General features: G+C 36.9%; 1 protein-coding gene across 1 annotated transcript in view; it reads right to left on the reverse strand.

The window, feature by feature from the left end:
- LOC124595906 (sialin-like) overlaps positions 1 to 13,691 on the reverse strand; it is a 71,600-nt gene that overhangs the window by 13,080 nt on the left and 44,829 nt on the right. Inside the window, exons 6-7 of the mRNA XM_047134817.1 lie at positions 9,836 to 9,988; positions 919 to 1,051 (exon numbers count right to left, since the gene is read on the reverse strand). Of these exons, the coding sequence (XP_046990773.1) occupies positions 919 to 1,051; positions 9,836 to 9,988 (286 nt within the window). The remainder of the gene's footprint in view (positions 1 to 918; positions 1,052 to 9,835; positions 9,989 to 13,691) is intronic.

Raw genomic sequence — 13,691 nt, forward strand, 5'->3', positions numbered from 1 at the left:
ATCAAATCTGCCTTCACGCTGAATGGCAGGAGAGTTCCTGTCAAAATCTTTTCAATTAATGAAAGCTGTAGGTATTCAAAATAGTTTCTGCTGTTGCAGTGCTACTCACTTTCAAATCTCTATTACTTCCTCTCCATTTTTCACATCTTGGTAGGGTAGTCCAGCAAACATTAATTGATGTGTAAAAAGTATTCTCATTGATTTATGAAAAATCCTCATGCAAGAAGAATAAATTGTCATGGAAACAAGTAAATACCTGTACTAATTTTTCTGTGCCACACAACAATCAAAAATCCTTGTACAGGCTGGCCAGTCACTGTTAGACAGTGAGTGATAGTAGGAAAAGCCTTCCTTTCAACTATCAAGTAAAAGTGTTGTCTTCAGCATTTTTAATTGCATGTTTTATTGACATAAACTAGATGGTAAGTGTTATCCAAAAAGGGCAATATTTAAAAATGTATGTAATTTATTTTTGACTACACTACTAATGAAAAGATAAACATTTCTATGAAGAGAAACTAATTTATGAATTGCAAGGAGTTACCTTACTGTACTCATGTAAGTTTAAGGAAACTCTGTAATTATTGAACTGCTAATTGATAATTTTAATCTATTGATAAAAAATTAAATAATAGTGACAAAAAGTAATTGAACTAAAGAAAAAATGATGAAGTGTTTCATTTTCTAAACATGACAAGTTTGAAACTTATAAACATTATATTGGAAACATTATATTATTCTCAGCTAATAAACTATTAAATGTATTATGGTATGCCATATTACTCTTAAGATTATGTTAGAAAAATAAACGGAAATAAAAACAGTGAATCATGAGATGTAAGAAAAAGTTAAAACAGAATGTTTTCGATTACTGTATTAAATGCAATGTCAGAACATTCATGTGAATAAGGTAATTACCAACTGCATTGAAAACTCTGTACGCTGCCAAGTGAGAGAGGTATCCCTTCCCTCGGATCCACTGAGATAGCCAACCAAATACACTGCCAAACACCCAGCAAAACACATATGGTAATGCAGAAAGTAGACCGCTCTGAAAGATGGGACACAGTATGTAACATTCCACAAATTTTATAAAGTAAAAGACTATTTTTTTAATTAACAACAGAGACAAAAATTTATGTTCATGAAAAGTTTGGCATAGGGCATTATTGAACAGTGATCTACTATTTTTTATTTATTTTATTTCTTTTTGCTTGTAGTCATCACATGATGACTTTTGTAAACATCATATTATGTACAAAGTTAATTCATATTATATTTATCTAGAAAGTTTCTTATGTAATCTATACAGGGTATATCATAATTAATTGTGTATGCACATATACTTTAAAGTACTTGATACAAAGCAAAAAAGGTCTCAGTTAACACAGGTCTACAAATGAACTGTTTTGGAGATAATTGTGACTTAGTTGTTGCCAGCTACTACCGATGTGATTCTGCATAAATGCTGCATGCGAATGGTGTGGCCGCCATTTACAATTTCAAGGTATGGGATTGTAGACAGAGTGCCACTCATGCCCGTTGTGTGCAGCGCATCAGTTATGTTGTATGAGTGATGGTGGTAACATGCAACATTACAGTAATGAGAAGTATTCAGATATGGCATATATATGGGAAATAGTAGAGGAGCTAGTGTCATCACTGCCTTGAGCTCTCATTAAAGTCAGTCAACCCAGTTAATTTTTGGGGCACAACAGAGATGGAAAACACGATTGTGAGAGGCAGCATTAAAAGGCAGAATAATAAAGAGGTAAATAGACTGTAATATCTCTTTATATTCTACTAATTATCCCTGCACAATTCGATGAGTGAATTATGTTTCCTACTTGACCATCTATATACTCACAGAATTGATGCGCAAAGTAGTACAGTACTATTACTATTCCATGAGCACATAAATTACTCTTTGTAATATTCTCTCTGGTACCAAATAGCCGCATTGAATAATTGTAATGTTGCTATCGAGATTACTGGAAGAAAGAGATTGGAAATATATTGTTTGCTAATCAAGAGAATATATACTGAGCATTTACATCAAAGGTGTGTATTATATATGTATTCTCTAATTGGAAATTTGCATGGAGGTGTCATTTCATTGGTAATCAGTAGGGAACTTCCGATGAATTGGAAATGAACCTGCAATTATTAGATTCAAGAGCTCCATTACTTCATCGGATAATTAAACTCTATCAAAGCAAACTTTCCGCTTGATCTGAGGTTTCCCAACTGACTACGTAACGCAAGAAAACCAAGACATTTTATTTACACACGACTGCAAATCGCTTCGAATAATCAAGACTGCAGACAAGGAGAGTCATCGTCCAATTCTGATTAAACAAGCTTAATTATAACTTTATTGAGCGACTGTGATGACTGTGATATGGCTGGTTATGAATGTGATCATTAATAAAATACTAATAACTAACTTTCCTCCTCACTAGCAACCAGTGTTGTTGTTGTTGTGGTCTTCAGTCCTGAGACTGGTTTGATGCAGCTCTCCATGCTACTCTATCCTGTGCAAGCTTTTTCATCTCCCAGTACCTACTGCAACCTACATCCTTCTGAATCTGCTTAGTGTATTCATCTCTTGGTCTCCCTCTACGATTTTTACCCTCCACGCTGCCCTCCAATACTAAATTGGTGATCCCTTGATGCCTCAGAACATGTCCTACCAACCGATCCCTTCTTCTGGTCAAGTTGTGCCACAAACTTCTCTTCTCCCCAATCCTATTCAATACTTCCTCATTAGTTATGTGATCTACCCATCTAATCTTCAGCATTCTTCTGTAGCACCACATTTCGAAAGCTTCTATTCTCTTCTTGTCCAAACTATTTATCGTCCATGTTTCACTTCCATACATGGCTACACTCCATACGAATACTTTCAGAAATGACTTCCTGACACTTAAATCTATACTGGATGTTAACAAATTTCTCTTCTTCAGAAACGCTTTCCTTGCCATTGCCAGCCTACATTTTATATCCTCTCTACTTCGACCATCATCAGTTATTTTGCTCCCCAAATAGCAAAACTCCTTTACTACTTTAAGTGCCTCATTTCCTAATCTAATTCCCTCAGCATCACCCGACTTAATTAGACTACATTCCATTATCCTTGTTTTGCTTTTGTTGATGTTCATCTTATATCCTCCTTTCAAGACACTGTCCATTCCATTTAACTGCTCTTCCAAGTCCTTTGCTGTCTCCGACAGAATTACAATGTCATCGGCGAACCTCAAAGTTTTTATTTCTTCTCCATGAATTTTAATACCTACTCCGAATTTTTCTTTTGTTTCCTTTACTGCTTGCTCAATATACAGATTGAGCAACATCGGGGAGAGGCTACAACCCTGTCTTACTCCCTTCCCAACCACTGCTTCCCTTTCATGTCCCTCGACTCTTATAACTGCCATCTGGTTTCTGTACAAATTGTAAATAGCCTTTCGCTCCCTGTATTTTACCCCTGCCACCTTTAGAATTTGAAAGAGAGTATTCCAGTCAACATTGTCAAAAGCTTTCTCTAAGTCTACAAATGCTAGAAACGTAGGTTTGCCTTTCCTTAATCTTTCTTCTAAGATAAGTCGTAAGGTCAGTATTGCCTCACGTGTTCCAGTGTTTCTACGGAATCCAAACTGATCTTCCCTGAGGTTGGCTTCTACTAGTTTTTCCATTCGTCTGTAAAGAATTCGTGTTAGTATTTTGCAGCTGTGACTTATTAAGCTGATAGTTCGGTAATTTTCAGATTTGTCAACACCTGCTTTCTTTGGGATTGGAATTATTATATTCTTCTTGAAATCTGAGGGTATTTCGCCTGTTTCATACATCTTGCTCACCAGATGATAGAGTTTTGTCAGGACTGGCTCTCCCATGGCCGTCAGTAGTTCCAATGGAATATTGTCTACTCCGGGGGCCTTGTTTCGACTCAGGTCTTTCAGTGCTCTGTCAAACTCTTCACGCAGTATCATATCTCCCATTTCATCTTCATCTACATCCTCTTCCATTTCCATAATATTGTCCTCAAGTACATCGCCCTTGTATAGACCCTCTATATACTCCTTCCACCTTTCTGCTTTCCCTTCTTTGCTTACAACTGGGTTTCCATCTGAGCTCTTGATATTCATACAAGTCGTTCTCTTATCTCTAAAGGTCTCTTTAATTTTCCTGTAGGCGGTATCTATCTTACCCCTAGTGAGATAGGCCTCTACATCCTTACATTTGTCCTCTAGCCATCCCTGCTTAGCCATTTTGCACTTCCTGTCGATCTCATTTTTGAGACGTTTGTATTCCTTTTTGCCTGTTTCACTTACTGCATTTTTATATTTTCTCCTTTCATCAATTAAATTCAATATTTCTTCTGTTACCCAAGGATTTCTACTAGCCCTCGTCTTTTTACCTACTTGATCCTCTGCTGCCTTCACTACTTCATCCCTCAAAGCTACCCATTCTTCTTCTACTGTATTTATTTCCCCCATTCCTGTCAATTGCTCCCTTATGCTCTCCCTGAATCTCTGTACAACCTCTGGTTCTTTTAGTTTATCCAGGTCCCATCTCCTTAAATTCCCACCTTTTTGCAGTTTCTTCAGTTTTAATCTACAGGTCATAACCAATAGATTGTGGTCAGAGTCCACATCTGCCCCTGGAAATGTCTTGCAATTTAAAACCTGGTTCCTAAATCTCTGTCTTACCATTATATAATCTATCTGATACCTTTTAGTATCTCCAGGGTTTTTCCATGTATACAACCTTCTTTCATGATTCTTAAACCAAGTGTTAGTTATGATTATGTTGCGCTCTGTGCAAAATTCGACCAGGCAGCTTCCTCTTTCATTTCTGTCCCCCAATCCATATTCACCTACTATGTTTCCTTCTCTCCCTTTTCCTACACTCGAATTCCAGTCACCCATGACTATTAAATTTTCGTCTCCCTTCACAATCTGAATAATTTCTTTTATTTCATCATACATTTCTTCAATTTCTTCGTCATCTGCAGAGCTAGTTGGCATATAAACTTGTACTACTGTAGTAGGCGTGGGCTTCGTATCTATCTTGGCCACAATAATGCGTTCACTATGCTGTTTGTAGTAGCTTACCCGCATTCCTATTTTCCTATTCATTATTAAACCTACTCCTGCATTACCCCTATTTGATTTTGTGTTTATAACCCTGTAGTCACCTGACCAGAAGTCTTGTTCCTCCTGCCACCGAACTACACTAATTCCCACTATATCTAACTTCAACCTATCCATTTCCCTTTTTAAATTTTCTAACCTACCTGCCCGATTAAGGGATCTGACATTCCACGCTCCGATCCGTAGAACGCCAGTTTTCTTTCTCCTGATAACGACATCCTCTTGAGTAGTCCCCGCCCGGAGATCCGAATGGGGGACTATTTTACCTCCGGTTTATTTACCCAAGAGGACGCCATCATCATGTAATCATACAGTAAACCTGCATGCCCTCGGGAAAAATTACGGCTGTAGTTTCCCCTTGCTTTCAGCCGTTCGCAGTACCAGCACAGCAAGGCCGTTTTGGTTATTGTTACAAGGCCAGATCAGTCAATTATCCAGACTGTTGCCCTTGCAACTACTGAAAAGGCTGCTGCCCCTCTTCAGGAACCACACGTTTGTCTGTCCTCTCAACAGATACCCCTCCGTTGTGATTGCACCTACGGTACGGCTATCTGTATCGCTGAGGCACGCAAGCCTCCCCACCAACGGCAAGGTCAATGGTTCATGGGGGGGGTAGCAACCAGTATTAATACAATATTAATTAAAATTATATTGGCGACCGTGACAGGACTCTCTTGGATTGTTCTATAATACATGTATTTTCTGTTTCATGATAAACTACGAAAACAAGCTGGAACTACGCTGCAGAGATATCCTGTGCTGACAGTAAAGGTTGCCGATAGGAATGGTTTCACCTACTAGGCAAGAAGTGCACTCCAGATAAAGGGCAGAACAAACCAATTTTTAATTTTGTAGTTAAAATAGAATTTGACGTATCTTGGAAAGAAGTTTTTCAGAGAGTAGTTAGCTTGTAGAATTTTAATGTTGTGTGATTATTATTTTGTGTGTGATCATTTAACTTGATTACCTCAGTGAATTAATCTGAAAGTTAAACTTAGTTAAGACATTAATTTTGAAACAATATTCAGTGATTTATAAACTATGATAGATAATTATTTCATGGTATTAACTAGAGCTGCATATAAAATGTCCATGCATCAGCAACAAGATGTGCCAAAGGTCTGAGAGGCATGAAATCAGAAAGGTTAATAGGTTGAGTCACTGATCTACAGATCACTCCCACCATGAACTGGCCAATCAAGCGGGTTTGCTCCTTACCATATTCCCTGAGGCACACGTTTACTGGCAACAACTGCAGAGAGGAGAGGTCTGAATATGTTCGGGCATTAACCAGAGACACTGCTGCATTTGTATCTACCTGCAGGTGTAGCTGTCAGAAGAGAACCAAAACCTTGATAAAAAGCTTGTTGTAATAATGATTGGAAACCAGCTCTGATGACAACTTTTCCTAAATACCCACATCCAAGGGTTTTGATGCTGTGTTCTGGACAGCTGAGTGGCAGACTATGACAATGTGGCCTTTTTTCTGGCACTTACAAGACAGACAGCCCAACGGTGGGGACACTGATCTGTTGTATTTGGAGTAACATGACGTAAGTGATGGCAACAGCATGCGGTGTCTGGAATGCTGTGTATGCACTGTGTGGGAGTCATCAGACTGGCCGGCTTGCACTGCTGTGACACCATCTTTCCCAGATGTAGTGGATGCAGTGAGGGCACCCTGTACCGCCATGACATCGCTCCAGGCCTTCAGTTGCTGACCAGTGGCATGTAAGACAAACCTCTTCAACGGTGGGAAGGGGGGGGGGGGTTGCTAACTGGAAGACTCATTGCCAGACTTCCTTATCCAGGGCAGAGAGGATAAAATTTTGAACCATAATGCCTGCATATGACTCTTTTGACTTGTCCGTGACAAAACAGCACTTGCAACTATGGTTGTGGAGCGTTGTGGCCCGTGCACAATAAGGTTTATGGGGCTAGTTCTGGCACTGGTAAAATTCAACACAAGCAGCTACAATGTGCAAGCAGCAGCTGTAATAGGAAGACAACCACAAACATTAGGTATCTAATTCTTGAAGTGCAACACTGGTGGAGCCTGTTGCACGACCATGATGAGATCTTTCTTTTGCTACACCAATGTTTGAATCAGAGACTCCATGCCACAAAAAATGCAAAAAGCAACTACACAACGAAAAACATGTGGAGATACATGAGATACAACCCTACTTGTCACCAATGTGTTCTAGTCCCACAAAAGAACACCACTCAATAATTGATACAACAAATTTTATTAAGTTTAGAAAACAACTTGTTTTAATAGGTACACTAGCCAAGATGTGGCTCAAAATAATAGTCCAATAACACATATCCAAAGGTAAACATGTAACTGAGTTAGAGCTGGCTGGGGACATCTCTAAAAGCTGTCAGGCAGCCAGTAGAGTGGGCAGACAAGAAGCAGTGTGTGCATCCATGAGTGGCAGGCTCTAATGGTTGCTGAACTTCTAGCTGTGTCTGCTAAATTCTGTGGTGCATCTTACAACTGTGCACCCAGATTTCGGATGTGGATCTGTGTGGGTCACTACACATATTTAAGAAATTTGCAGCTGGAAATTTTTTGAATCCAATGAAAACGCTATCGTTACTGTAGATGGATATTTTGCAGCCCTTGCAAAATTGTACTTTAGGATACAATATAATCACTGGAAAAGCACTGAACAAAGTACATTGAACTAAAACTGGAATACAGAAAATTGTAAGTGCATTTACAACTCAGAAGACCATGTTTATTGCTTGATGAGAACCATTCACCATGACCTAGTATGAGGAAAGACAATGTCTTTCCATCAAGAAGAGTTCTTGATCAGAGAGTAGTCACATAAGCTAAGTACTAAAAACCAAAATTCAGGTATCCAAATTTGTCTCATTTGTCATCTCACATTACAGGTGACACATAAGCCAAGTACTAAAAACCAAAATTCAGGTATCCAATTTGTCTCATTTGTCATCTCACATTACAGGTGACACATATGTACCCATAGGCACTCTCTTTTACAGTGCTACAACCTGACTGACGAGTATTTTTTGTTCAAATGTTTTCCATAGGGAGGGGATCCTTGAACAGTAAGTTCATGTCATCAGCAAATATTGCAGTTTTAGAAATATCCTTCAAAGGATCAAAATGAGTGAATCCAGTACCTATCAGCATCTGACCATACAAGTTATGTTCCCCAATTCAGAGTTTAGCTGTGATGCAGCCCTTCAGTTCCATCCTCCGCTTTCTGTTATGAAGATAAGACTCCATCCATGATAGGAGAACGCCATCAGTGCCACAACACTTTAGTTGCCAAGCAAAAGACTCATATTATGCAATTTCAGATAAACAAAAATTACCTGCTGATACAAGAAATAGTAAGAAAAGTTCTGGTAGAATGTAATTAATTTAGGAGTAACGAAGTGATCTTCTTCACTCCTGAATTACCTATTAGCACGAGAAATAGACATTAACTGTTATATGTTAAATGAACAACCAAATGCAAAATACTTCAGAATCCAGATAGGTACAAACTATATGCATAATATCAATAAGAACCTTGGTTCAGCATGCTCTATCCTTTGAAGTATCTTTCACTGTCTTCATTTGAAGTCAGAAGTCATGGCTTTATTTTCATATCTTCGTAAATTAAATAAAACATCTAAACAGTAAAATCAATGAATAATATTGTATAAATTAGAAATGCATATCATGCAGAGGTCTATTCAAGAATCTGGGAATTCTAAGTCACTTATAAGAGCTTCCGTTTTTTAACAGTATTTGTTGCCACTAATATAAAGGCATTTAAAATTAACTGTGATTTGTTTTATTACAACAATAAATTCCATGTAGTCTCCTCTTCTTGTCCAGGATTTAAAGTGAGGTTATGTATTCTGGTAAACAAACTTCAGCAAGTTCCCAAAAAGTATTAAACAACATACTAGGAGTGACAAAGATGACCAACCACTGAACTAATTATTAACGTGTACTGAAAGCTTCTAGGTAACTGATTTTATTATACATAAACATGTTTTATATGAGTGAGAAGCTCTTGAACACTTATTATTCAGATGTTTAATTGGGTCCTTCATTAAGTTGGATTGAATTAGCGATATTGTGAAGGATTTTGCAAGTATTAAAGCTGAGAAAGTGCAGTATTGTTAATTTTTTGTTATTTCTTAAAATGTTACGACTGAATATAACGTTTAATGTTGTATGAGTTATAATAAATGACAATTCTAAAAAAAAAACATGTCTTTGTGTGTAAGTCCTAAAATAACATTAATATCCAAATATTTATTTTTAGTATTATGATTCTAATTTAGTTAGTCAGCCTGTCTTCAACATCAGCTGAGGGAACTGAGATAGTCCTCACATACCAACAATGGCTGTCTCTGAATGTCTAGTACTGAATAGATCTTAATTAGCTGCATATGTGCTAAAGTTAAAAACTCAGGAATTGTGAAAACTTAAAGTACACTAGGAAATAATGTTCTTAATGATGTTGAAGAGTACCCTTGGATTTACAAAAGTGTTCATTTTATGATTTGAAGTGTGCATTTTATAAGAAGTGGCAATGAAATATTCTATGTAAAGGTATGAAAACCTCTGTATATGTATATATATTTTCCAGTAGTATTTTATTCATTTATTTTTTGAAGCAGTGGATGTTTGCAGTAAATGAATCCCTTACCTGTGCAATGTCGAAATGCAGAACTGTTTTCAGATATGTTGGCATTTCACTGAGTAATGTGAACATTGTCCATGATGTTCCAGTATGAAATATAATTGCTGTCCAAACAGGAACTGATGTTAACAATTGTAACCAGGGCACTGGTGGTGCAACCTGAAAGAATTTAAAAATATTAGCATTTGGAGAAATACAAAGTATGTCAGAGTCCACTCTCATGTGTCAAATACAAATGACCTGCAACTAATGTTTTCTTTACCATGTCAGATGCATTGTATTAATTAATGTTGCTATTTAATTTAGTGAAGCTCAGTACAATGTTTACAACTGATTCCAAAAGAACATCAAACATACCTGACTAAGGCAATATAGGTACACCCCCAAAAATATTATAATTTTATGTTATGAATGGAACACACACAACACTGGTGTAATTTTCTGCAATATTTATTATTTGCTACACAAATTGGTTTTTGGCTGTTGTGCCATCATCAGGGACAAAGATAAGTATGTGGTGCGCTGAAATTTTTCTGAATCAAAGATTTTAAACTAGTACTTGTATGAAGTAAATCCATTTCCAGAGATGAAAAAACATTAATTGTAGAATTAGGAATAAATCAAGAGCGAATATTTTAGTGTAAATGTGATGTAAGATTATTTAACTAAGATAAAATATGTGACACATTAACTAATGAACTATAGACAAATAAAAACAGTTGTCCATAGAAGGACACAATTTAACAATAAACTTTGGTGACATATGGCTGAATGAAATAACCTTATCTTTAGTAGATCCTAAATTACAAACAGATGAGATATAATAGTGGTATTAAGCGGGTGATTGGAGCAGCAGTGTTTATACAAAGTAATTTTTTTTTAACACAATGAGGGAAATTATAACAACTGAAATGAAGGAAATTGGGCATGTGAGTAAGAGGAGTAATGTACAATATGGCATGAATTGGATTGTGAGTAGTATCAGAAGTTATAAGTGGTGAGTGAGGGAACTGTGTCCGGTCATTCAATACTGAGATTGGGTTGATGGACATGTCTTTACTAACCCCCATTTAAGATAATTCATGTTCCTTATTTAATGGATATGATGTAAAATTTCATGTTTCACCTAGTAACTGTGGCCTTCTTTAAGCAGATGGTCTGCAAAAGTAGTCTCCTTTTTTAAGCTCCCATCTTTTTTGGCATTCCTTCAGATGATACGTATTGCCTTGCCCAACTGACCTACATAGGTTTTACCACAGTTACAAGTAATTTTATTTATTCCAGCCTTTTCCAAAGCTGGAATTCTGTCTTTACCACTGGGCAAGACATGTCCTGTTGTGTTGTGCACATAAAATGATGTTTTTATGTTCCTGGATTTAAGCTTTCTGTCTACATCCAGTGAGACTTTTCCTGAGTATGGAATTGTTCACCTTTTATGGCATTCTTGAGCTGGTGGGTCAATGACAAGGTAAAGAAGAGAGTACACCAGTTGTTTCTGCTTTTTGTGCTTTATGGAATCCACTAAGGTAGGAGGATAACCATTATTTGATGCTCTTTCACAAGTGTTGTGTATATTTCATTCATAATTTGTAAAATATTCTACCAAGAACTGACAGAATGGTCAGTCAGTGGCAATTATTTTTATTTTAGACAGCTACTTAAAAATTCTTCACAACCTCTCTGTACTCACAATGTGGTATGCACTATGCATAAGTAGTACAATTATAGAGCTTCCACTATCATATCATCTGCAAATTCCTACGAATGTATTGTTACCAGATGTACACATTTCTTTTAGCATTACATTCAAGATGTGCATCTTTTAAAACCCTCTGTGATTTTGCACATATAGTCAGTCTTCATTGTTTTTGTCACTCCTTTCCTACTCACTATATCACACTTTACGTAGTAAATTTTGGTTGAAGGGTGATACTATAATCATAGCTAATAGGGAAAACACTCATAATGTTTAAACCTCAGTGAAAGTCATGTGAAAAATGCTGTATTTTGGAGCAAAATCTTTAAGACCTCACATAAACACTCATATAAATATGACTGATGAACTTCAGTGCTCACAGATATTTAAAACCAATTTACTTGTACCTATATCTGAAAAGAATCTTTCACTCTTCAGAAATGTGTGTACTGTTGTGAAGGTTCCAGATACACTAAGACTGTCTGTCAATTGATGATTCACATACAGAATTTTGCCTCTTGTTGCTATTATCTATTATTAAATAAGTAACACTGGCATTACTCATGAACAGAGTCCGATTTTTATGCAATAACTTGTTATTTTCCTTTGCTCCTGTGTACATGACAAGCATAAATATTTAAGATTTTTGTTGCCAGAGTTAATATATTTCATTCTATCATTATATATTTTTATGTATTTGACTATAATTACTTGTTTTTTTACTTTTTTTTACTTTACACTTCATAAAATTACATATTATTGCTTTTTTTTACCCATCTCCATATTTCCCCAACCATCAGTAACAGCTTCCTTACAAAAATATTCAAATCAGACCTGCCATGAAAGTTGAAGACAGGAAGAAAAATTATCTCTAAAAATCAAGTTCTAGATGCAATGAAATATGGTTAGTTGCAGTGTGAATTGGATTGTGAAGGACATACAGAGGTTGGACAAAAATATGAAAACATCATGAGAGATGCATGCTTGAACGTAAATGCAGATGTTAGTAAAGCCTGTAGGTTGGACTGTTGAATTTACCCACGAACAACATCTTTTCAATGTCCTCAGTATGTTCCATGTCATCATGATTGGAACAGTATCCTAAGTAGTTGTGAATGCATTATGTCATAGTTAAGTGAATTCAAACATGGGAAAATTTTTGGTGCTTGAGTGGTGGGTACTCTCATAACCAAGAGAGGTGAAGTGTTCGGTCTTTTGAGAAGAATCATATTAAAGATTTATGTACTGCATACAGGGAAAGTGGAGAAACATCATCTGCTTAGTCACAATGCAGATAAAAGTGTGGTGTTGAGAGATTGTGACAGATGATCATTGAAGAGGATTGTGATGAAAAGTAAGAGAACAGCTGCAAAAGTCATTGTAGGAGTGATTGTCACATTTGCACACCTTATCAGCACCAAAACAATGTGAAGAGAGCACTGTAAGCAGGGAACTGCAGTGTGACCTGGAATTCCAAACCCACTCATCACTGATGCAAATGTCCATAAAGGAAAACTTGGTGTCATAGCAATAAAACCTGTACTATGGACCAATGGAAGAAAGTCATTTCATTGGATGAATCTAGTTTTATACTGTTTACAACTTCTGGTCATGTTTATGTCCCAAGATTGAAATACAATGGGGGTTCATTGATGATTTGGGCAGCCATATTATGGTATTCCATAGGCCCCAAGCATACTTTGCAGGGTCACAATACCGCCAAGGATTATGTCACTATTTTGGCTGCTGATGTTCATCTCACGATGCAGTGTTTGTTTACCAGTGGTGATGCCATGTTTCCAAGAAAACACAATCCCTGTTCACACAGCTCACATCATCAAAGACTGATTTTGTGAGCATGAGAATGAAGCGTTGCATCTCACCTGGCCACCGCAGGTACCAGATCTCAATATTAGTCAGCCTTTGTGGTCTGCTTTGGAGAGAAGAGTGCATGATGACTATCCATCTCAATCCTCATTATCTGAATGTGGCACTGTTTTAAAGGAAGAATGGTATAAGACTCCCTAGACAACCATTCAGGATCTGTATTTATCCATTCTGAGATGACTGGAAGCTGTTTAAAATGCCAACAGGTTTCCTACACCAAATTAGGCATGGTAATGTGTTGTGTTTTTTGTTGTTTCCATATTTTTGTCCAACTCTTTT

This window comes from Schistocerca americana, chromosome 2 (genome assembly GCF_021461395.2).
Source record: "Schistocerca americana isolate TAMUIC-IGC-003095 chromosome 2, iqSchAmer2.1, whole genome shotgun sequence".
In the NCBI taxonomy this organism is placed as follows: domain Eukaryota; kingdom Metazoa; phylum Arthropoda; class Insecta; order Orthoptera; family Acrididae; genus Schistocerca; species Schistocerca americana.